Source organism: Echinops telfairi, unplaced genomic scaffold, assembly GCF_000313985.2.
Source record: "Echinops telfairi isolate 266 unplaced genomic scaffold, ASM31398v2 ScPeMD7_5;HRSCAF=22, whole genome shotgun sequence".
Lineage (NCBI taxonomy): Eukaryota > Metazoa > Chordata > Mammalia > Afrosoricida > Tenrecidae > Echinops > Echinops telfairi.
In genome coordinates this window covers 24,037,294-24,062,772 of record NW_022103901.1, presented here as the reverse complement: position 1 = coordinate 24,062,772, position 25,479 = coordinate 24,037,294, and the positions used below count along the sequence as shown (strand labels likewise).

General features: G+C 43.2%; 2 protein-coding genes across 2 annotated transcripts in view; one reads left to right on the top strand and one right to left on the bottom strand.

Moving 5' to 3' along the window:
* Positions 1-14,030, top strand: part of LYRM1 (LYR motif containing 1) — a 26,691-nt gene extending 12,661 nt beyond the window's left edge. Inside the window, exons 2-4 of the mRNA XM_004705735.2 lie at positions 916-1,082; positions 10,476-10,568; positions 13,039-14,030. Coding sequence (XP_004705792.1) covers positions 924-1,082; positions 10,476-10,568; positions 13,039-13,155 — 369 coding nt within the window. The 5' untranslated portion in view covers positions 916-923 and the 3' untranslated portion in view covers positions 13,156-14,030. The remainder of the gene's footprint in view (positions 1-915; positions 1,083-10,475; positions 10,569-13,038) is intronic.
* Positions 14,031-17,415: 3,385 nt separating this feature from the next.
* Positions 17,416-25,479, bottom strand: part of DNAH3 (dynein axonemal heavy chain 3) — a 210,881-nt gene continuing 202,817 nt past the window's right edge. Inside the window, exons 59-61 of the mRNA XM_030884374.2 lie at positions 20,326-20,530; positions 19,525-19,662; positions 17,416-17,816 (exon numbers count right to left, since the gene is read on the bottom strand). Coding sequence (XP_030740234.2) covers positions 17,463-17,816; positions 19,525-19,662; positions 20,326-20,530 — 697 coding nt within the window. The 3' untranslated portion in view covers positions 17,416-17,462. The remainder of the gene's footprint in view (positions 17,817-19,524; positions 19,663-20,325; positions 20,531-25,479) is intronic.

The following is a 25,479-nucleotide window of genomic DNA, read 5'->3' as shown; positions in this document are numbered from 1 at the left end:
CTCATTTTTCCCCTCCCTCCCTGCTCCCCCTCCCTCATGAGCCCTTGATAGTTTATAAATTGTTATTTTGTCATATCTTGCCCTGTTTCTTAAAAGGAGCCCTGGTGCCACTTTGTTTAAGGGCTGGGCTACTAACCAAGAGGCCAGTGGTTTGAACCCATCCCTGGTTTTTCAGGAGAAAAGACATGGTAAATCTATTCCCGTAAAGATTACAGGCTGCAAAATCCTCTGGGGAAGTTCTACTCCGTCAGATGTTGTGACTGTGGATTGGAATCAACTCAGCCTCATGCAACAGCAGGAGATTACTCGTTTTAAAAAATCCTTCCTTGCCCCTTGTTCTCAAACGATCAGGAAATCTGCTATCCCTCGGCGTTGGCACAGGGCAACCACAGACGAGCTGAAGAGCAACTGCTCCCTTTCAAGGGAGCCGGTGTTCTCCAACTGACCACTGTCCTCACCTCGCCAAGTGGGCTCACGTGTGCTGCCTGCCTTGAGTGTGCCTGAAATTCCAATTCTCACTTAACAGAAATTCAGTTATCCAGAAGGTACCTTCTAAGATCTCAGGTTAGTGATGAGGTATCTTAGCATATGCATGAAACCACCAATTCTAAGGTATTCCAATAAAAGCTCAAAGAACAGTGGTGTGAATTTTCATTTTGCCATGTCTGTAAAATTGGCTGTCATGGCAAACAGCAGGTGAAGCAATCTTTGGCCTCAGGAGGAAAACGTAGCTAGTTGAGAGATAGCTGGTGTTTCTCCTACTCCGCTCTGGCAACACTACCAAACAGATCTGTTAAGAAAGAGCAATTCTTTCTAGACTAATTAAAGAGCTTGATTTGCTTTTTAATGTACATCTGCCTAGCTGCCTACCGTCAATGGAAATTTTCTGCAAATGTCCCTCTTGTATTCTGGTAGGTCTGAAGATGACAACGGCAACACGGCAAGAAGTCCTGGGCCTCTACCGCAGGATTTTCAGGCTCACGAGGAAATGGCAGGCAGCATCAGGGCAGATGGAAGACACCATTAAAGAAAAACAGTACATAATACACGAAGCCAGAACCCTGTTCCAGAAAAACAAAAATGTAAGTAGGCCCCAGTCCAACCTTGTAAGAAGGGGAGCAGTTTCTTGTGGGGTTTGTTCATTTCTTTGCTGTCCTCAAAAATGAGAAGACTGAACCACCCCAGTGAGAGTGGCCCACGGAGGGCCAGAGGCCCAGTTTAGCTAGCTTGCACAGCCATTGCAAAAGAGAGCCCGTCGGTGTTTCTCCCTTCATGGGCTCCAGAGCTCAGGCCAGCTGGTAAGTGGCTCAGTGCCCTATGAAGACTCCATGAGCCCATTGACCACCAGACCAGTGTTCAGAGGCCCGGCGAGCTATTCCTCACCCAGGGGGCCTTTTGCTGGCCACTCCCAAGGAGGTGCACAATTCAGTTTTGGTTTGTTTTTAAAATTCATAAACTATTAAAAAGCCTCCATTTATATTCCCATTCAGTGAGAAGAGAATAAGATCGAGACACAGAGTTCGCTTCAGAATGTAGCTTTGAACTCTAGCCTGGTTGGCTTGCCGAGCGTCTGCCCTTTGGGGCCAGAGAATTGGGTAAAATAGTGCCACCATTAGTTCGTTTAACTGAACACCACACCCAGAGATCAGGGGGTGAGAAGCCATTTCTAAGAGACTAATTGGACCCATCCCAAGAAACCACCAAGCACTAGCTATTAGCACGTTAGAAAGACTGGCACCAAATATGGCACGAGGCTCTCGACTCCTGACCTTTCTTCATCCTCCTTCTCATTGATCAAATGGGTTCAGTGCCGTCACTGTTTCTCTCAGGAAACTTCCTGACAGTCTGCTCTCTTGACTTGTCTTCCTCTCTGACTACTGTGTGTGTCTTTTTCGGCACAAATGTACCTCCCACCATCCAGCCAGCTGGACAGTCCTGGGAAGGTCAGCCTTCTTCATTGAGGCCTGCAGAAGAAGCAGCCACCTTCTGGTTTCACCTCTCTTACCTGAATCTCCAGCCTCAGTTTCTCACCAGCTACCTGACATCTCACCACAAACATTTTCCTGCAAATAGACACCCCCCTTCCCAGCTTGCCTATTTCTGTCATAGTTTCGTAACCACCTATGCGTCATTACTCTCATTCGTTCAATTCAGCATGTGTTTGAGTGCCCATATGCCAAACACTGAACTAGACATTGGCAATATAAAAATAAGCAAGACCCACAGTTCTGACTCACAGCGACCCTGTATAGGGTTTCTGAGAATGGAAGTTTTTATAGGAGAGGATAGTGCCAACTTTCTCCCTTAGAATGGCTGGTGGGTTTAAACTGTGGACTGTGTGGTTAGCAGTCCAGTGCTTGCCCAACAGTGCCACCGCGGCTCTTTAAAAACCAAGACAGGGTCCCTCAAAAGTGTTTCAGAGGTGACTGATGTGTGCTTTCGAGTCAATCCCAACTCACGGGGACTCTATAGGGCAAAATAGAACTGCCCCATAGGGTCTCCTAGGCCTGTAGTCTCGATGGGGATGCATTTGTATTTCGGTGCTGGGGAAGACTATTGAAAGTACCATGGACTGCCAGAAGCACAAACAAGTCTATGTGGGAGGAAGTACAGCCAGAATGTGCCTTAGAAGTGAGCATAGCTGGACGACTTCTGATGTATTTTGAACATGTTCTCAGGAGAGACCAAGACCACCTGCTTGGTAAAGTAGCGGGTCAGCAAAGAAGAGAAAGACCCTCAACAAGACGGCTCACACAGTGGTTGATAATCGGCTCACACTTAACAGCATTGTAATAATTATCGCCGGACCAGGCGGTGTTTTATTCTGTTGTACATAGCGTCACTGAATGGGAGGCAGCTGGATGGCACCTAACAACAACAACAACAGCAACAGTCTTTACAAGAGCAGAATACCAGGTCTTTTCTCCCACATAGCCACTGAGTGGGTTGGAACTTCTAGCCTTTTTTGTTAGTAGCTGTTTTAGGCTGTGTTCTCTAGAGAAGCAAAACCAGGCGAATTTTTATAAGTATTTAATGTGAGTTTTTTTTAATCAAGGAAATGGTTCACATTGTTGTAGAGGTTGGCAAGTTCATAGTCTGTGGGTCAGTTGTCAGAGTGGAGGCTTTTCCTGACTCATGGAGCTGCAAGGGCTGTGAACCCAAGATTGGCAAGTCAGACAGCAGGCTTCTGCCTCTAGGAAATTGAATCCAAGGTTAGTAGATAGCAAGGTTGCCAAAATGGCAAGCTTCTGACAACTCCCAGGGTTAGTAAGGAATTCATCAGTCTCCTGGCTCAAATCCAAAGTGCCAGAGGAGAGATGATGAGCCAGATGCAGGATCTAGACCCAGCAAAAAGCAAGTTTTTCCACAGCTTCACTTGTGTTAGTCCCAGGTGGACTAGAGAAACAAATTCATAGACAATCATGTGTATAAGAAAGAGCTTTATATAAAGAGTAATTGTGTATTGAGAAAACATCCCAGCCAGGCCAGATCAAGTCCATAAGTCCAATACCAGCCTATAAATTCCTCCTCAGATGCACGCACCACATGCAATGATCACAGGCCAATGGGTGGAAAGTATTGTGGATCCAGTGGCAGTGGAAGCATCTCAGCACTGGTGTGGGTTTCCATGTGGTTCCTCCAGCTCCAGGGCTGTGATACCATCAGTGTGGCTCCATGTGCTTCGTCAGCAGGCAGATGAAGCAGAGAGAGAGTGTGTATCCCACATCCAGGGAGGAAGACAGGAGTTCCCAGAATCCTCAGGAGAAGGCCATGCCACACAGAGGCATGATTGTCTAGGACATGATTGACAGGCTAGATTCCACCCCTAAGACTGATTTAACAAATTGATGTGAAATTTTGTAACTACCACAGACCAAGACAAACATGTTCTTATTGACCAGGTTGCCACATTAAACCTAACTCTCACACCACTGTTCCCCCAAATCAACTATAGCCTCAAGGAAATCTCATCACAGGGGGACTACAGTATCTTACCGCCAAACCACTGAGAATCCTGGTCCAGCCATGTTAACCCAAAGCCTACCTCCCACAGTAGTCAAATGTGGAACTGCTGCACTATCGGGGCTCCCTGCTTCAAATGTAGATGGAAATAAATGCAAAATCACATTCAGAACAAGAAGTACAAAAGATACTTCTCGTCTCCCTTCCCTTCTTTTTCTTCTCTGTATCCCTGAAACCTCCCTGCTTGTTAAAGCCTGTCTGCTCCTGAAACTTCTTTCTGTCCCTGGCACCCCTTCCAGCTTCTCCACACATTCTCTCTTCTTAACATAACCGGTTCATACCCAACCAGTGTGTATGTATGCCCATGAGATCCTTCAACAATCCCTTGAGGAATGGAAAGAAAATATTACACTGTTATTTCTTTTCATTGTTATTTCATCCTTTAAAATAGATTTTGTATGTATTTATTAGTATATATAGATAACACATTTCTAAATGAGTGTAAATGCATAAGTGGGTGCAAATGTTTTATTGAAAGGAGCAGGTCGTCACCAAGTTTGGAAGCCACTGACCTAAACCAAAACCTCACTCCAGGTCCAGTGGATTCTGACGAAGAGTGGCCCGACAGGACAGAGTAGAACTGCCCCACAGGGTTTCCAAGGCTGTGAATTTTAATGGAAGCACATCACTTCATCTTTCTCTCATGAAGTTGGTGGTGCGTTACAACTGCCAACCTGTTTATTAGCAGGACACATGCTTAACCCCACTCTTATCACTAGGGTTCCTTGCTGACCCACAACCCCCCAAGAGAGACCCCAAACATTGCCACTGAGTCAATTCTGACTCATCAAGACCCTATGTAGCTTCTAAGGCTGCAAATCTTTAGGGAGCAGACAGCCTTGGTTTTTTTCCCCTACAGAGCAGTTGGTGGTTTTGAACTGCTGACCTTGCAGTTAGCAGTCAGACATTTACCTCTTACCCACTTCGAAGTAGTTGGTCATATTGTCTTTTTTTTTTTTCTTAATCTGTTTCATTTATGTTGGCCTGGTCTCTTAACTAAGGAACCCTATTGGAATAGTGGGTTGTGCCTTGGGCTTCTAAGTGCAAAGTCAATAGTTTGAAACCACCAGCTGTTTTCCAGGGGGAAGATGGGATTTATAGACAGTCTCAGAAACCCACAGGGGCAGTTCTACTCTGTCCTACATTGTCACTATGAGTAAGAGTTGACTTTATGGCAGTAAGTTTGGAGTTGTTTGGAATCTCTTAACTTGGTTATGAACTACTTGAACACATTGATAATGCCTTGTACTTCTCTCATTTGTCCTGTGGGACCTTCCCAGAAGTTGACAATAAATTAATGCGCATTATAAATACTTTGCTTAGAATGACCTGCTCTATCTCAATGTTGCTGCCTCCTTCCAACCCCACTTCTATGAGAGATAATACATCTCAACAGTCTGTACCAGCCACTGATCCCACCCTACCTTTTCTATAGCTTCATGCGCCAGGTAATAGCCTCAACAATTGAAGGCAGGGACGAAGGCCCCAGGTCCAGCCTGATATTGGGAATATCATAGTAAGTGTCTAAGAAACCTTTGTAAGCTCACTCACCCGAGAATTATTGAGACTCTTTAGGCTTTCAGTTATTGCAGTTATCACACAGTTGCTCCTGCTTGTATTGGCCCAAATTTCTGTGCGCTAGTGGGGGTGGGGGGGTGTATGCCGCTGATGTTGTTGTTGTTGCTGTTGTTAGGTGCCATCAAGTGTGTCCCAACTCATAGCAACCCCATAGACAATGAAACAAAAACTACCCAGCCCCGTGCCACCCTCACAGTCACTGCTACGTTTGAGCCCATTGTTGCAGCCATCAATCCATCTTCTCAAGGGTCTTCCTCTTTTTCACTGCCCCTCTACTTTGCCAAGCATGAAGTCTGTCAGGGACTGGTCAGTCCTGATATGTCCAAAGTACATGAGAGGAAGTCTCCCCATCCTCGCTTCTAAGGAGCATTCTGGCTGTACTTCCAAGATAGATTGTTCTTTTGGCAGCCCATGGTGCTTTCAGGCAACACCACAATAGAAATGCATGGATTCTTCGGTCTTCCTTGCTGAATGCCCAGCTTCCGCATGCATATGAAACGACTGAAAATGAGCTCGTGCTCCTTAGGCCTCAGTGACATCTTTGCTATTTAACACTTTAAAGAGGTCTTTGTGCAGCTTTTCCCAATGCAGTCTGTAGTTTGATTTCTTGACTGTTGCTTCCATAAGCATTGAATATGGTTTAGGCAAGAAAAAGTCCATGACAATTTCAGTCTTTTCTGTTTATAATGATGTTACCTACTTGTGCACCTGTGAAGATTTTTGTTTTCTTTACATTGAGTTACAATCCATGTGGAAAGCCGCAATCCTTGAGCTTCAAAAGCAAGTGCTTTAATTTCTCCTCACTTTCAGCAGTTGTTTTATCTGCATACCACAGGTTATCAATAAGCTTTCCTACAACCCTGATGCCAAATTCTTCTTCATATAGATAGTCCTCCTTCTCTGATTATTTACTCAGAATACACATAGAATAAGTATGGTATACTGAAAGGATACAACCTTGACACACTTTCCTTGATTTTAAACCACCCAGTATTCCCTTATTCTGTTCAAACAACGCTTTTTTGATCCACAGGTTCTACGTGAGCACAATGAAATGTTCTTAAATTCCTATTCTCAAAGTCATCAGTAGTTGGTTATGATCAACCAACTATGGCTCAGTCAGATGCCTTTGCATAATAATTAAAACACAAGTAAACATTTTTCTGGTATTCTCTACTTTGAGCCAAGATCCATCTGTCATCAGCAATGATATCCCTTGTTCCACATCCTCTTCTGAAAATTACAATTACAATTACTCCTATGCAAGTTGAAGAAATTTAAAACAAGCCCATAAGAGCCAAAATATGATCTCATTCCACCTGAAATTCAAGAACCTCTCAAGTAATAAGGGAACAACAAGAGATCTAAAATTGATGGCGAGGAGGTTGTATAATGCCTGGTGGGTTTTAATCAAGTGCAGTATATCCAAGAAGAATTACTGAGAGCTGAATGGAGGGTGAACATTATAGTGGGACAGGAGAAAAGTGAAAGGAAAGGGAGGAAAGAAATAGGAGGCAAATGCTACTTATAGAGCTATAGCCATAGGCATGTATGTGTGTGTGTGTGTGTGTGTGTGTGTGTATATATGTATATATAAATTTATAATGAAAGGGATAGAGGCAAATGTACATATATTTATATGTTAAGTATTAAGATAGCTTAGGGACTTTGGTTCTCTACTCAAGGCCTCCCTTAATGCAAGAACACTTGGTTCTGATAACCTGACACTCTTTGATATTCGCCTTCCCGACATGATCACTGAAGACAAAATTGGTGCATAAGCAAATGTGGTGAAGAGAGCAGATGGTGCCCAGCTAGCAAAAGATATAGCATCTGGGGTCATAAAGACTGAAGTTAAACAAGCAGCCATCCAGCAGGGAAGCAAATAAGCCCATGTGGAAGAAGCATACCAGCCTGTGTGATCTTGAGTTGTCGATGTGATCAGGTATCATGTATCAAAAGATCCAAAACAAACAACTATATCGATGTGAATGAGGGAGGTTGGAGGGGAGACCCAATGCCCATCTGTAGACAATTGGATATCCCCCCCACAGAAGGGTTATAAGGAAGGGATGATTCAACCAAGGTGCAGTAGAGCACGGACTAATCATACATCATTCCTCTAGTTCCTGAATGCTTCCTCCCCCTACCACCATGACCCAGTTCTACCTTACAAATCTGGCTAGACTGGAGAACACACATTGTACAGATAAGAGCTCTTGACACATGGAATTCAGGACAGATAAACCCCTAAGGAACAGTAGTGGAAGTAGTGATACCATGAGGGTAGGGGAATGGTCGGGGAAGGGAAAGGGGGAATAAAAGGGGAACCCATCACAAGGTTGAATATATAGCCCCCCCCCAAAAGGGGATGAATAACAGAAATGTGGGTGAAGGGAGACAATGGACAGTGTAATATATGAAATAATAATAACAATATATAATTGATCAAGGATTCACAAGGGCCAGGGAGGAAAACGAGCTTCTACCAAGGCTCAAGTAGAAAATGTTTTGGAAATGATGATGGCAACGTTATGTGCAAATATGCTTGATACAATTGATGTAGAAATGTTATAAGAACTGGAAGAGCCCCCAATAAAATGATTTTTTTAAAAAGGACATCTCAAGAATTGATTTGACTTACTGAACAGTAATATCACTGATAGTATGTGAAATTATTTGGAGTGGGATGGTATAAGGTGTTAATTTCACATTAAGATATAGCCTTGTTTTAAAAAAAAGATATAGCCTTGTTTTATTGCATATTAGCAAGAAAATAGAACACCAGACCACAATTTCATAAATACTATTGTTTAAGAGAATTACATAAAGAAAAATATTAATGTTAGTGTAGGCCATATGTAGATATGGAAGACACTTGTAAGCAATCCATGAATGATGGAATTCAGAGAGCTCTTAGCCAAAGTTTGTTCAGATGGCAAGCTGGAGACCCTGTCCTGCCCCACCCCCAACCAGAACAGTCTCCTGAACCATCTCTTTATCAGGGGCTTTTCCTTTCTTCCCAGGCCCCCATCCAGACATGGTATATTCTCATCACCTCACTCACTGTTAGAGCTTAATAACACAGAGATCGGTCATGAATTCCTCTGAATCCCAGTGGGCCATTGTGAACACGCAACTGTATTCCCAAGGTGGACAAGAGCTAAACAGCTTCTGAGAAGCCAGAGGTCAGAAAGCCGAGCCTTTGCCCCAAGGGACTCAACTCTTGTTGTGTGCATGGCTGTTCCTGGAACTCTTTCTCCGGAATTTCCAAGACACGGAGACCCAGACTTTATTACTGGTGTCATCTGGGCTGATGCAATCCTAGCTCTGTTTCAAGGCTCACTTGCCACCCTATGAAGAGCCACTTGTTGACTCATTTCTCTCCCTGGCTTCTCTCCCTTTGCCTACCTGGCTTTCAGTTTTTCACCAGGAACTTTTCATCCCTTTACTTGAAGCTGGACCTCTGTGGTTTGACTAGTTTGGAATTTCAAAAGCCCCTTCTTTGCCTTAACAAGGAACCATGCAGTCTGTAGTTCACAATGAGAGGCAGAGCATTCTTGATGTCTTATTCAGGGGGCTCCAGACCGCATGTACTAAAATAATGGGGTTACTTTAAAATTGAATCAGCATGAAGAAGCACTCCTTTTTTTTAATCGTTTTATTAGGGGCTCATACAACTCTTATCACAATCCATACATACATCAATTGTGTAGAGCACGTTTGTACATTCATTGCCCTCATCATTCTTAAAACATCCGCTCTCCACCCAAGCTCCTGGCATCAGCTCATTTTTTCCCCTCCCTCATGAACCCTTGATAATTTACAAATTATTTTGTCATAGTTTGCACTATCCGACATCTCCCTTCACCCACTTTTCTGTTGTCTGTGCCTCGGAGGAGGCTATATATAGATCCTTGTAATCAGTTCCCCCTTTCCAACCCACCTTCCCTCCACCTCCCAGTATCGTCACTCATACCACTGGTCCTGAAGGGATCACCTGTCCTGGATTCCCTGTGTTTCCAGTTCCCATCTGTACCAGTGTACATCCTCTGGTCTAGCCAGATTTGTAAGGTAGAATTTGGATCATGATGGTCGGGGGGAGGGGAGGAGGAAGCATTTAGGAACTAGAGGAAAGTTGCATGCTTCATCGTTGCTACATTGCACCCTGACTGGCTCGTCTAGAAGAAGCACTCTTACACTGTGTTAGTAAGCAAAAACATGATCCATTGTTGGTGAGAGTATTAATACAACCTCTAGATGGTGATTTGGGACTATCAGTCAGAAATAAAAATGCATAAATATACATGCTTTGAACCAGCAGATCTCTTTAGTAATTTATCTTTTAGACACTAGCAAATGAGCACAAAAACATTTTTATAGGGATCTATAACCAAATTGTTTGTAATGGCAAAAGATTGTGAATGGCCTACATGTCCATCTGTTGGGAATTTCTTGAATACATTATAGTGCATCCTTACATTGGAGTTTTGTGTTGCTATTAAAAAGAACACAGATTTATATGTACGACTACATAAAGATCTCCAAGTTATTTTGTTCATGAACAAGCAAGGTTCTGAACATAGTAGGCTATCATCAGTGTAAGGAAAAACAGCCAAGTCTATCCGTGTATATATGTTTAGACACGCAGAGTATCCTTGGCAGGGCAGAAGAAACTGCTGCCGATTGTTGTCTGTGTGAAGGGTAAGGAAAGGATGAGATAAGAGGGAAACTTAGCAGGCGGCTTCACAAAAGTCCATGGAAAATGGAAGGAAAAGGCCATGCAATTTCAAAATATTTTAACCCTCCATATACAACATTTTATTTAGCATTAGAAAAGTACTGTCACTCTCACCTGTTTTCTCCTGTTTCAGCTTACAGACCCAGACTTGATTAAACAGTGTATAGATGAGTGCACAGCCAGGATTGAAATTGGATTGCATTACCAGATTCCTTATCCAAGGCCAGTAAGTGTGACTCCACTTAGAATGTGGCGGGTAGGAATCTTTGTTAACCTGGTTATTTCCAACATGTGTATAGAGATGGCTCGTGCTCGCTGAGAAACCTAAAGTTACTATAGAAGGCACGTTGTAAAAAGTTGTTTGCATTGCAGCAAACAAAGGTGCCAGTGGATGCCTGGCTTTTGCTACTTGGACAACTTTCCCACATAACAGAACAAACAGCTTCCTCTTTTAACCTTTGTTTTTTTGGGGATGGGGGTGGGGGTGTTCTAATTTTCCTTATTATAAAAGATAGGCTTGTAATAAATAGTAAACACATAAAGGTGAAAGTGAAAATTGGCAGACTTTTTTTTTTCCATTGTGATTTAGGTGAAGGTTTACAGAGCAGATCCTGGGTTTTCCATTCAACAAATTATGCAAGTCATTAATTTCAGTTCCCTCAATGTACCTGCCATCCCTTAACCCACTTACCCGAGGCAGCCTCAGAAACCCTGTATAAGGTCCTACCTAAAGCAGCCTCATCTTTCTTACAAGCAGGAGCTAAGGGGTGTGAACCACTGACTTTGAGGTTAGCAAGTCCAGTGCTTACCTGACAGTACCACCTGAGCTCCTTGGGTTCTCTATTAATGTTAATTAATGGCATTAATGTTGCTTTCGCTTTTCTACTCTGTACTGAACATGTTTTCACACACACACACATGGACTATATGCATTGAGGTGCTAATGACAAAGTCAGCAGTTTTACACCCACAAGCTGCTCTCTGGGAGAAAGATAAAGCTTTCTGATCCTGTAAAGATTCACGGTCTCAGAAACCCAGAGGCACTTCTACTCTGTCTTGTAGTGTTACTGTGAGTCAGCATCAACTCAGTGGCAGAGAAATATTAGTTTTCTAATATAGGGAATAGATTGACACAGTAGCTGGGATAATGAGCTAAAATAACCATTATGTGGATGGCACAGGACTGGAGAGTGTTTTGTTCTGTGGCATATACCATCCCTCCCTTTTAGGATATAGGAACACTACGAGTTGGCACTAACTGAGGACACCCAACCACAGTAACAGTATTCATCTCCTAGGGACCCTAGTGGGTTACGAGTTGGCTGCTTTCTACCAGCTTTCTACGGCCTTAATGATTTACAGGCTCCGAAACCCACAGGGGCAGTTCTACTCTGCCCTCCAGGTTTATTATGAGCCAGAATCAACTCAATGGCAGGGAGTGAACAAGTGCTGTAAGTTTACTATGGCCGCTGTAACGAAGTCCTCCAAAGTGGGAGGCTGTAAACAACAGAAGTGTATTCTCCCACAGTTCTGGGAATCAAGGAGACAGGGCTTGCTTGCTGAAGGCTCTGGGGAAGTTCCTTTCTTGTGTCTCTCAGCTTCCTTTGCCCTAGGTGTGCCTTAGCTTCCAGCACAAGTAACCCCATGGACATTTTCCCTGCATATCTCCTCATTCATAAGAACAACACTCAGAAAAAAAATTAAAAAAAAAAAAAGAACAACACTCAGATTGGCTTAGAACCTCCCTAGTCTCTTAGGAACTCATAACTGCTAGCATCTTTAAAGACCCTATTTCCAAAGAAAGTCACATTCACAGGGGGTTCTTCTTTCAATTGTCTTTTTAAGGGATACAATTCAACACATAACATCCCCTATCTTTGGAATCCCATTGTTATCTGTGGTAATTTTTAACTCCTGCAAGCAAAGAAAAGAATAAGTGCTGGAATCAGAGAGATCTAAATTCACCTCTTGGCTCCACCACTTAATACAGTGGTTCCCAACCTGTGGGTCGCACCTCTTTGGGGGTCGAGCGACCCTTTCACAGGGGTCGCCTAAGACCATCAGAAAACATATTTCCGACGGTCTCAGGAACCACTCCTCTGTCTGTCTCCAGGCGGGTCCGCCCACAAGCACATATGCTCACATAGGAGGACCTGGCGTGAAGACTGTTATCCATGCTACACCATGTTTCAAGACAAAATTTCATTTATTTGTCATTAGAAATAAATATTTCACAATATAGAATTACATGTTTTGGTGACTGATCACTGTGCTATCATTATGTTCAATTTGTAACAATGAAAATACATCCTGCCTATCAGATATTTACATGACAATTCATAACAGTAGCAAAATTACAATTATGAAGTAGCAACGAAAATAATTTTATGGTTGGGGGTCCCCACCACATGAGGAACTGTATTCAAGGGTCGCGGCATCAGGAAGGTTGACAACTTCTGACTTAATATATATCCTCGGGCATGTGTTTGAACTCTGAGCCTCCATTTTCTCATGTACAAAAATCAGAATAGTGATTCTCTGAGATTATTACAAGCAATAAGGTATAAGGACTAATGAGTCTATATAGGTTTAGTACTTAGCAAGGAGCCTGGAATTTAGTAAATCTACAGTGAATGTAAGCTGCTACTGTGATTATGGTCATAATTATTAATATTATTTTTCTTATTATTATTCAGATTCATCTACCTCCAATGGGCCTTACTCCACTGCGAGGTCGAGGACTTCAAAGCCAAGAGAAACTGAGGAAGCTTTCCAAACCAGTCTATCTCAAGTCTCATGATGAAATTTCCTAACCCAGGAAAATGTTTATTTCTGAGAATAATGAGCCAGCTAGGTCTTGACCATAAAACAGATGACAAAACCCTTTTCCTTGATTAGGGGCAAAAATTTCAAATATCTTCTAAAACTCTCTATAATATTGGAACCCCATTAGAACTTGCCCCATGATGTGCCTACGTGCCCCAAGCCTTTGCCAGGATCTTGCTCCCTGAGTGGATGATACCAACCAAAGGAGCCCTGGACCTTAGCACTCTGACTGAAGTTCTGTTTTGAAATAAGACTAAGGCCTCTGGAAGGGTGAAGGGTAATAAAAGTTTTCATGGAAATTCTCTTAGCCACACCTGTCAGCCGATTCAGAGAAATTAGCCAATTTCCAGAAAGTATTTACGGTTACTGTGGAATTCGTATCACTCTCAAAGCATTTTGTATCCGCCGCCCCCCCCCCCCAAGTTACAGATTTGCTTTAAAGTCGACTGTGTATGTTCCTATGCGTTTGCCCCCAACTTCAGAAAACTCTGAAAAGGTACTTGATTGGATTGATCCTGGTTTTTCATAGAATTTTTCTATGAGACCCACCCCAAAACAAAAGTGCATGTTTTAGTCAAATGCTTATTTTTTATCTAATGTTATAGTCTGTGATTACTTTGGATGTTGATCTGGAAAGCACCTAAAACTCACATTCTTTCATCAGGGGTTTTGATTGAAAAGTACAAGGCCAGGCTTGTTTTCAAATTACATTTAAACCTAAAGCGGAAAGTTAAAGACCCAAACTCAAAGGATGGGGGTTCTCTAAAGGAGCCTCTATAAAACAACTCTGGTGGTGTATTGGGTTACAAGTTTGGCTGCTAACTGCAAAGCCAGCAGTTTGAATCCATCATCTACTCTGTGGGAGAAAGAGGAGGCTTTCTACTCCCATAAATATTTACAGCACTCCTGGGAACTCACAGGGACAGTTCCACTCTGTTGTTCAGGGTGACTGAGGTAGAACTGACTTGATGGCAGTGAGTTTTTTGGTTTTAAATGAGCCCAGGTGGTGTAGTGTGGTAAACATTTGGGTTTACCAATTCAAACCCACCAGTGACTTGACGGGAGCAAGAGGCAGTTTGCTTCTGTAAAGATCAGTAGCCCCAGCAACGTCGGGGACAGTTCTCTTCTCAGCAGCAGTGAGTTTGGTGTGGAAGGATGTTTTTTGTTGAATGTATGGCATGAAGTGAGGTTCTATGGCAAGTCCTTTATCTGTGCTGTTGCCTTTGACCTCTAAAGATGAACAGAAACAATAAACACAAATACGTTTCAGTTTTATTGTCTGTATCCTTTTCCAAAATGACCTTCTGCCCCTCAGCAGCAGCAGCTGATACTCCTACCCATGCCGAGACTTGGAGTTGTTGCCTTGCCCTATAGATTCCATCCTGTTAAATAAGCCTTGTAGGGCAGTCTCAGCAGCCTGCCCAGAAGCACGGGGAATGAAGATGTACATCTCTCATAGCATATACACATATCAGCTCAAATGCAGCACTGGGCCTTAGGTGGACAGGGAGAAGTTTGTGCCAGCAGTTGTGTTGGCATTCCACTCAGGACATTCCCGTGCACTAGGCTAACTGGTATTCAGAAACTTGAATCTGCTGTTCCATGGGTCCCTCTCCTTCCAACGGCTCTCATCGTGGAAGCATTTCCCTGCCCTGAGGTGAGTCTGATGTTTAAATATTTCTCGTGTAACATAGGGCCTGTGAACTCAAGCCAACTACTTCGTCTGGTGGTCAGCCAAAAAGGCAGCAGTGTGTCCGGTGTTGGTAGAAAAACTGGCTGTTAGGCAGTAAGACAGGATAGGCCTTTGTCTGTTGTGGTCCCTTTTGAATAATTCAAAGTGATTGTGCTTGCATGCAATTTTCATCTTACTCAGCTGAATTTAGCAGTAACCCTCCCCTACCCAACCTTCAGGATGAAACTCATCCATGATTGGCAGCTACGCTTCCATGCGTCAGGAATCTCGCCTACGTGTGAATTTCATATGTCCAACCTAGTCTGCAAAGACATACAATACTGTTACACAAAAGCATAATTAACAATTTACTACCAAACCTATGCTTTGTTTATGATAGGATTTTTTTCTTCTTTTTCTCTCCCAAATTACAAAGTCTACACCTTCAATCTGATAAAGGCACAACTTACCTTCCCGACAATTCTCTCCTTCAACGTAATTTTCACCGTGCGCCGACAAGAACTGAATCATAATTGTTTATCCCAAAGCCAGATTTTTAAAGAGCAAGGACTAGCTTGGTGACAAAAGTTTTCTGATGTCATCTGCCGAGCTATTTATAGGCACAGTCTGCAGTTTGTCACTGAGCTGATCCCTGGCCATCCCTACCCCAGGGCTCCAACCTCTAACTCAACACAGTGTCTGAAGAACACACTGCTCTTTCCATGGGGGCCCATTACTACATTAGCCCAATAAAAAGTGACCTCAAACTTGAGGCAATTTCTCTTTTCAGAGAGGAGGACATTTTTTAAATTACAAAATGTAATCCATCACACAGAAACATTCTGTCCCTTGACCCCTGAGGAATGAGACAATCAGTCCCTCCCTCCATTTGCTTGTTGCTGAAGCTGGAGTTAGATGACACATTAAATCCCAATTGTTCTTTTGGAAACCCCTCACTGCCTGCTCTTTTACAACCTGCAATGTGACTTACCTACCAGTCCAAGATTCAGGGACTTGGACTGCTAATCATCTTTACATCCCATGTGATTAACAGTAGTATTTGGAATATAACAGTCCCAAACTCTGTTTTGGATTTACACACACACACATGCACACACGCACGCAGACAAAAGTTAGAAGAAGGCTATCTGGCTACTGTGAGCTGAAGGAGACCAATTCCTCATGGTCTCTCTAGGCCTGGGCAGAACTTGGAGAACTGCTGTTGTGCGCATATTTCTAAGGTCTGGTCACTTAGATCATTTGCCTGTCTTAGCATTTGGAGTCTTTAGTCAGCCCTGTGGGCTTAGTACTTGTGCCTTGGGCTACTAACTCAAGGTCTAAAACCACCATCCATTCTGAGATAGATGAGGCTTTCTACTCCCATAAAGAGTTAGTCTCTGAAAGCCCCAGGGCAGCCCTATCCTGTCGTGTAGAGTCAGAATGAACGATGCCATAGCAGTGAGGGGGTTTTTCCTTCCTTTGGGAGTCAGCATTTGGCACACCATTGTCCCATAAAGAAATGGAGTATTTCTGGAATATGTATATTTAATTCTGGGCAGCTTCCAGCATCCAGGACAAGTGCAAGACTTTGGGTCAGGAGCATACAGTAGTTTTACAACAATTACTGGGTCCAGTTCTATCACTGACTAGCTGTGGACTGACTTCTGACATTCATACAATTGCAATCATGAAAGCACCTCTCCGACTCTCTCACTGTCTCACTGCCTCACTTACTGTCTCACTCACTGCCTCATTCTCACTCTCACTGCCTCACTCACTCACTAAAAAAAAAAAAAAAAGCAAAAAAAAAAAATCACCTCTCCTCGAAGACTGGTTTAAAAAGTGTATTTTTAAAATGTCAAAGGCCTTAAAAACTAAAATCAACACCTGCTGTGTGAGACTGTTTTAGAGCCCACTGAACCCATCACCATCGAGTTCATTCTGACTCACAGCGACCCTATAGACGGAGAATTCCCCTTTGGAAACCGGAGACAATTTAAATGAGGATTTTAAATCTTCAGGTGGGCAGAGAGACTCGTCTTTCCCCTGAGCAGTGGCTGATGTGTTTCAACCACAGACCTGTGGCCAACCCACTTGATGCATAACCTGAAGTGTCCTCACAGGCTCTTAGTTGTGAGAAGCGTATTGTCAACATACCCAAAGCCTTGGAAACAAAACGTGCTTGAAACCTCTTTCAAGCTCTGAGAGGCCCTGCTTTTAGCCTCTCTGGATCAACTAGAAAAGAAGGCATTGACTTCCGACAGCAATTATAGCAAAAGAATAGGAAAAAGCATATCTTCCCTATCTTGTCAAATAGCAAGTCCTGGCTGCTAAATCCCACTGTGCTAAAATCGAGACTCTGGTAACACTCGGTTGACTTGGTGAGAATGAGTGGGAGTGATTGTTTCATAGCTGTCCGACTTGGGGAATGGTTTCCTGTAGCATGGTGCCTGCAGTCATCAAATGAAAGGAAGGCTTAACAGTGTTCTGAAATACTTGACTCAGAGCAAGTGCTATATTAATATCAACATCATCATCGTGTCTCATGCGAGTATCGAGAAAGGAAGCTCAGATGTAGTCAAGAAGGAAGTGCATTTTATTTTCTGATGGAGAGAGATGCCATCAGTCATCCAGCTGGCATAAGGAGGCCACCCCCCGATTTATCCAGTGCTTCTGGGCCCTGTCTGTGGGGAGCTCAATGGAGAGAACATAATTGGTGGAGTGGCCTGTGGTGGACAGGATTCCCCTCCGGGCACTGGTTTTGTAGACTGGACACACGTAAATGTTCTGATGCAGAAACAAGGCACTGTCCCCAGGTTTCAGCCAAATGATGGGCAGCGGGTCCCAGAGGATTTTGGGGAGAGATTCCCCAATCTGCATTGTTGTCCTGTCCCAACGTCCACCTTCTAAAAAGAGCCCTTTTATGTAGGCCCCATCTTCTGGATTATCCTCTATGGTAGTTTCTTGCCTGGTCACCTGGAAGAGTGGAAAGCTATGAGTTCCACCACACCCAATTTCCCTAAATGGAGACACATTAAGAGATTGCAAGCTGCTACCTAAATTGCAACCGGGCTGCAATATGTGTGTCTATTAGGAGGCATCTCCCAGGGCCCTGGAGCTTCTGTGATAAAACCTTGCCTGTGACACATAGGCTGGCCTGATTTGTCAGTATGCCGCCTTGAGTGAGACAAAAGAGTGAACACTAGAGTTGGGGAGAAAGAGGGACCCAATCACAAGGATCTGCATATAACCTCCTCCCTGGGGGACGGACAACAGAAAAGTAGGTGAAGGGAGGTGTAAGACATGACAAAATAACAATAATTTATAAATTATCAAGGGTTCATGAGGGAGGGGGCAGTGGGGAGGGCGGGGAAAATGAGCTGATACCAAGGGCTCAAGTAGAAAGAAAATGTTCTGAGAATGATGAGGGCAACAAATGCACAAATGTGCTCGACATAATGGATGGAGTATGGATTGTGGTAAGAGTTGTACGAGCCCCCAATAAAATTATTTTTTTTAAAAGAGTGAACACTGAATGAAGTAGGAGGTAGAAGACCACATTTGTTATAACTAGCTTAGTGCCCTTGCACAATCCCTCCCTCTTCTGGACCTGTCTTTATAAAGTGAGCGGTTGTATTCAGGGCAAGATGGGTAAGTGTGACTGCTATTGACCCTGGAGGACAGAGTAGAACTTTCCCATAAAGTGTCCAAGGCTTTAAATCTCCGTACACTGTCATCTCTCACACGGGCTTTAGGTTCAAACTGCTCACCTTTTGTGGCTCCCAGCAGAGCACTTTAATCTCTGTGCCACCAGTGCTCCTAGAAAATGATGTAGGTATAGGAAAACCGGGAGTAGTGGGGACCGTGGTGAATTAGGAATCCTATGTGCCATTTAAAAAATTCCATTTCTAATATTTTATGAAGACCAGAATGATGCTCCCATTTCTACTTCTAAATCTTAATGTCTACAACAGGAAAAATGACTATTCATTTTTCAGTTAGCCAGGCTCCAGTTACCTTAATGGATTCTTCTTATTCTCAGAGGTATGATTTTAGAATCTTTTGGGTTTTCTAGTCATTTCAGAATCAGAAAGCTGGTTTTATCTTGTCCCTCGGTGTGTATCAACTATTTCGTTTTCTCATTGCACACATTTTGGCTTACCATTGTTTCAAAGGCCAAGCAAGTTCATTCATGATCTAGCGAGCAGCCAGTTGGTAACTTCTGAGCTTGGCATTTGCCATAGAATTGAAAAATCTACGGTGCCCTGTAGGAATCCCTCTCCCTGTTCCTCTTCAGCTATGGATAGGGAGATACTTGACTACTGGTTGTCCCTGTGGCTTTACTCCACGGAGAGGACTACCTGAGGGCATTAAGCGTCTTCCAAATGAATAGTTCCATGTTGAACAGAGAGCCTAGGAGGAGGTTTTCAATTTTCTCGGGTTATGATCATGGCAACATTTGTCTCTGGAAAGGTTCTTTTTAATGTACACAGAGACAACGCCTTGGAGGGTCTGCATTTCTACTGAGAATACATCTCAGCTACTGTCAGTCAAGGATTTACTTCATTTGTGCCACTTCAGCAGCATTTGCGCCTCAGCACAGTGAAATGCTTGCACTCACTAAGACATGAGTAACACTGCTTCCTCAGGCTAGCCCCTTGAGCTGGACCCAAAGGACCCCTACCTCAAATTCAAATCCGATGTGGTCAATGGGGATGGTGTATTTCCGGGCATAATTCTGGGAGACTCCAGTCAAAAAGGACTGTGTGAAGTAGAATCCTGAGATCCAAAAGACTGCAGGGGGCCCCTTGTCAATCCAATCCTAGAAGCCATGGAAAGAGACATTCAGAACCAGCAAAACATCCAAGAGCAGGTCACATTTTAGTTCCATACAGAAATACACTCTTCTTGATTTTTCTTGAATGAGACCGTGTCGCGTATGTTTCCCCACTTTTGATAGAGTTGAAGGTACAGAGAGAACTACTTCAACTTTAAAAGAAGGCACAAGTAAGGCTGGTGTCAGGGACACAATGGAGAGGGGAGGGGCCTGAGGCAGCCGAGAATATGTGCTCTGTCTGAACGGAGCAGCAGCTGCGCCTCTAGAAGATTGTTACTGTGCAAGAATGCATAGCGTTTGTTTCAGGGCTTGCTTTCTTTTCGCAGGGCGAACACTTGCATTTTTATGAGTCATAACCCAGTGTTTATATCCTGGCTGAAAAAATGTTTAAATTACCAAGCAGCCACACCCAAGCCAAACATATCTACTAACCAATTTGGACAATCAGCCACAACTTCGTGACATCTATTCTAGTTCCTCCATGGGTCTGTGAAAACACCCCTCCTGTTCCAGCTCTGGGAAGAATGTTTTCACTTGATCCAATCCAGGATGCTGCAGGGATGCCTACTTTTCCCCTCTCCAGCTCTCTATAAACTGTCATTTCAGAATGTCCTCCCTGCCTGAATGAGTCCGAGTTATCCCAAATACCTGGAAGAAGGTCAGGCGGGCCAGCAGGTCAGTCACGTAACCCCCCAGGGGCTTCAGTGACGGGTAGGACTTGGCTACCCACATGGCGGGCACTTTACCCACAAGCATGCTATTGAAGACATCTTCCAGTTCCGAGGACATCAGGACCTGCCCTTTGATAGCTCGCCCCAGATCAATGAGGCTTCTACGGACCACTTTGGTCAGCCTGCAAGAACAAGGGAGGAGTTAGCCTGGCTCTCCGTTCTGCCGAAGACCACTGGTTTCATACAAAGGTCTCCTGTTACCCTACCTCTCCCTGGCAAAAGGTCCCTCTATTAATCTACTTTCATAATAGAGACATTTTAGAATAAAAAAGTCACCTATATTCTTACCACCTCAAGATAACTTATGCGTATATATCTCTTCATAGATTTTTTTGTAAACACAAATTGCTTTTTCAATGGAATCATACATTTACCTTCTTGTAATCTACTTTTCTTGTTTGGCCTGTAGGGAACATCTACTTTCCAAATCAATAAATAGGGACCTAAAGCCCCAGTGGTGTGTTGGGCTGCTAACTGCAAGGTCAACAGTTCAAAACCACCAGTCACGCCATAAGAGGAAGACATGGCTTTTTACTTCTGTAAAGAGTTACAGTCTCAGAAACCCACAGGGGCAGTCTGTCCTGTACGGTCAGCACTGAGTTGGAACTGACTCAATGGCAGTGAGTGAACTGTCTGTATTAGTGCAATGTGTTCCAGTTTATTTAACTCTCCCCTCTTGTTGGAAACATTATTTCTATAATTTTGTCACTGTAACCTATATTGTTATGAATATGTATTTATAACAATCTTTGTTTAAACTTAGTTATTAGTAAAAAAATTTCTAAGTTAAAAGGTATATACAGTATTAGGATCTTTAAAATATTTGAAAATTTACTTTGTTGTTGTTGAGACTTTACATGCAAAACATATCCCAATTCAACAACAACAACAAAGTTGTTTTTACAGACAGTGAAGTACAAACCTGAACAAACTGAAGGACAGGCTGTAAGGTGCCAAATTCACCTCCCTGCCTCTGGCTTCCTCTATATTCTAAGGCCTTGCCAAGCCCCGAATGAAGTCCCTGGAGAGTGTCAAAGCCTCTGCCGTCAGAGAGAGGTTGGTGGAATCTGATGTATGTGGTAGGCACTACCATCCAATAACTCATAACCATTAGTTGTTTTTTTTTTGATGTTTAACTGTAGTTTATTGACTATGCCACGGGATTTGGTTGCATGTATCATAACGAACCTTAGATAACCTTGAAAAGAACAGGAATTCCAGAACACCTCGTTGTGCTCATGAGGAACTTGTACATGGATAAAGAGGCAATTGTACAAACATAACAAGGACATACTACATGGTTTAAAATCAGGAACAGTGTGCATCAGGGTTGTATCCTCTCTCCATATTTGCTCAATCTGTATGCTGAGCAAATCATCAGAGAAGATGGATTATTTTTTGTTGTTGTTGGTTTGTTGTTGCTGCTTTCACAATCCATACACACATCAATTATGTAAAGCGCATTTGTACATTCATTGCCCTCATCATTCTCAAAACATTTCCTCTCCACTTAAGTCTCCGGCATTAGGTCCTCATTTTCCCCTCCCTCCCTGCTCCCCTCTCCCTCATGAGCCCTTGATAATTTATAAATTGTTATTTTGTCATATCTTGCTCTGTCCGACGTCTCCCTTCACCCACTTTTCGGTTGTCCGTCCCCCAGGGAGGAGTTCACATATAGTTCCTTGTAATCGGTTCCCTCTTTCCTATCCACTCTCCCTCTACCCTCCCTGTTTCACCACTCACACCACTGGTCTTATAGGGATCATCCACCCTGGATTCCCTGGATTTCCAGTTCCTATTGTACCAGTGTACATCCTCTGGTCTAGCCAGACTTGCAAGGTAGAATTCGGATCATGATAGTGGGGGCGGGGAGGAAGCATTTAGGAACTAGAGGAAAGTTGCATTTTTCATCGTTGCTACATCGCACCCTGACTGGCTCGTCTCCTCCCGGAGATCCCTCTGCAAGGGGATCTCCGGTGGCCTAGTAATGGGACCATTGACTTCTAATTAGTACACCTAAAGACCTATCACAGAACTTTTCTTTCTACTATTGCAACCAAGGAGCACAACTTGGACCCTCCCCATTTCTCATTGCCGCTCCACATTACACAGCATGATGTCCTTCTCCAGGGACTGATCTCTCTTGATAACATGTCCAAAGCATAAGAGACGAAGTCTCATCATCCTTGCCTCTACGGCACATTCGGGCTATACTTCCAAGGCAGAGGTATTTCTTTTAGTTCATAGTAATTGCAGTATTCTTCACCAGCATCATAATTAAAATGCATGGTTTCTTCAGACTTCCTTATTCCATGTCCAAATTTCACATGCATAGGAGGCAACAGAAAATATTCTAGTTTGGGTCAGGCACACCTCAGTCACCAAAGTAACAGCCTTGCTTTTCAATACGTTGAAGAGGTTTCGTGCTGCATATTTACTTAATGCAACACGCTTTTTGATCTCTTCACTGCTACTTCCATGAACATGGATTGTGGATCCAAGCAAGATCCATCCAACCCATGACGACCTCAATCTTTTTTCTGTTTATCATGATGTTACCTATTGGTCCAGTTGTAAAGGTTTTTCTCTTCTTTACACTGAATTATAATCCAAACCAAAGGCTTGCAATCTTTGATTTTTATCAGCAAGCGCTTAAGTCATCCTCACTTTCAGCAAGATGGTATCATCTGCATATTGCAGGATGTTAGTAAGCCTTCCTCTAATCCTGATACTGCACTCTTTTTCGTATAGTCCAGCTTCTCTGGTTATTTGCTCAGCATACAGATTGAGTAAGTATGGAGAGAGGATACAACGCAGACAAACATTTTTCCTGATTTAAACCACTCCATTTGTACAACCAGAAGCTCTGGTGGCATAGAGTATACGCTGGTGTGTTAGTCTGGGTGGACTGGAGAAACAAATTCATTAACACTCACAGGTGTGTAATAGAGAACTTTATACAAAGAGGAACTGTACATTAAGAAAACATCCCAGCCCCGTCCAGATCTAGCCCATAAGTCCGAAATTAGCCCATATGCCGATACTAGTCCATAAATTCCTCTTTAGACTCATGCAGCCATGCAATGATGCCGAGTGCAGGCAGATCACAGGTCAGTGGGCAGAAAGTCTTGTGGACCCAGTGGTGGTGGAAGCATCTCAGTGCTGGCGTGGGTCTCCACATGGCTCTTCCAGCTCCAGGGCTCTGACTCTTTATTAGCATAGCTCCATGTGGCTTGTCAACAGGAATGTCTGTTGACATTCTGAGTGAGCCTGCGTCCTGCCTCCAGTGAGCTATTTATCTCCTTAGCGCCTCCAAATGAGGTTATCAAGCTGTGACCTGATTGACAGGCTAAACTCCACCCCAGTATTTTTAAGTCTCAAGTCGACACCAAATTATGTAATTACCACAACTGGGCTGCGAACTGCAAGCTGAACAGTTCAAAAACACCAGCCGATCCTCGGGGAGATGGGACTTGCTACTCCTGTAAAAAGGTACATTCTCAGAAACTCACAGGGCAGTTCTACACTGTCTTCTTAGTTGGCATCTTCATGACGGCAGTGAGTTAGGTTTTTGGTTTGTTTGGTACACCTGCCTCTTGATTCATGTACAGGTTCCCCATGAGCACAATGACCTGTTCTGGAATACTTATTCTTTTGAAAGCTATTCATAGTTGGTTGTGATACAAACAGTTGAATGCTGTGGCATAGTCTATGAAACACAAGTAAACAACTTTCTGGTTGACTTTTTAGCCAAGATCTGATATTAGCAATGATATCCATTGTTCCACATCCTCCTCTGAACTTAGCCTGAACCTCTGGCAGCTCCCTGCCAGTGTAGTGCTGCAGCCACTGTTGGATGATTTTGAGCAAAATTTTACTTGCACCTGATATTAACTATATTTTTCTATAATTTGAGCATCCTCCTGAGTCACCTTTCTTTGGAATGGATACAAGTATGCAGCTCTTCCAGTCAATCGGCCAACTAACTGTCTTCCAAATTTCCTGGCATAGACAAGTTCGTGCTTCACCAGCTTGTTAAAACATTTCAATTGGTATACCTTGATTCCTGGAGTTTGGGTTTTGGCTAATGGTTAGAGTGCAGCTTAGACTTCTTCCTTCAGTACCATTGGTTCTTGATCATATGCTACCTCTTGAAATGGTTGAATGTTGACTAGTTCTTTGTGGTACCATGCGTGACTCTGTGTATACCTTCCAACTTCTTTTGATGTTCCCTGCATCCTTCTATATTTAGCCCATAGAATCTTTCAACTTGAGGCTTGCCTTTTTTATTGAGTTCTGTCAGTTTCAGATAAGTTATGCATGTTCTTCCTTTTTGATTTTCTACCTGCCCTTTTCTACCTGTTCTCTTTGACTTCATCATTCTTCATTTACCTTAGCTACTTAGCTAAGGTAAAGGGAAGAATGTTAACCGTATTGTCTAGGTAATTCATCCACAGAGTTTCCATTGACACCGTTTTACAAAAGCATCCTGCTGCATCTTTCTCCTGTGGAATAGCTGGTAGGTTTAAACTGCCAACTTTTAGTAAGCAGATGAGTTCTTAACCACTTTACCCTCAGGGCTCCTTTAGTTCTGAAAACTCTAGGGTAGTAGGATTGCTGCTGCCTTGTCCTCTGCTATTATGCTGGCTAGTAAGCACAGGCTGGTGGACTCTCCTGCTACCACCAAAGAGGGCTCCAGTGGCCTACCATGGTTCTGGTCATAGGGAGCAGAGGAGAGAAACCGGTAGGCCTGGTGTTTGGCTGTATGAAGGAAAAATACATACAGCTTATCATGACACGATGTCCGACTCATAGCAGAGCTGGCATGTCATGGGCTCACATGTCTTATTGGGTTCCCCATACAGCTGTCTATTTTTGGTTTCAAGTTTATTGTGTTCTTGGTGAAAGTTTACAACACAAGTTAGGTTCCCACTTAACATGTTTGTACAAATGTTTCATGACATTGACATTTTTCTTTCTTTTTTCAAGTAAAGGGTTATCTTCACATGTATTTATTTATTTTAATTTTTTAAAATAACTTTTTCGGGATTCTTACAGCTCTTATCACAAT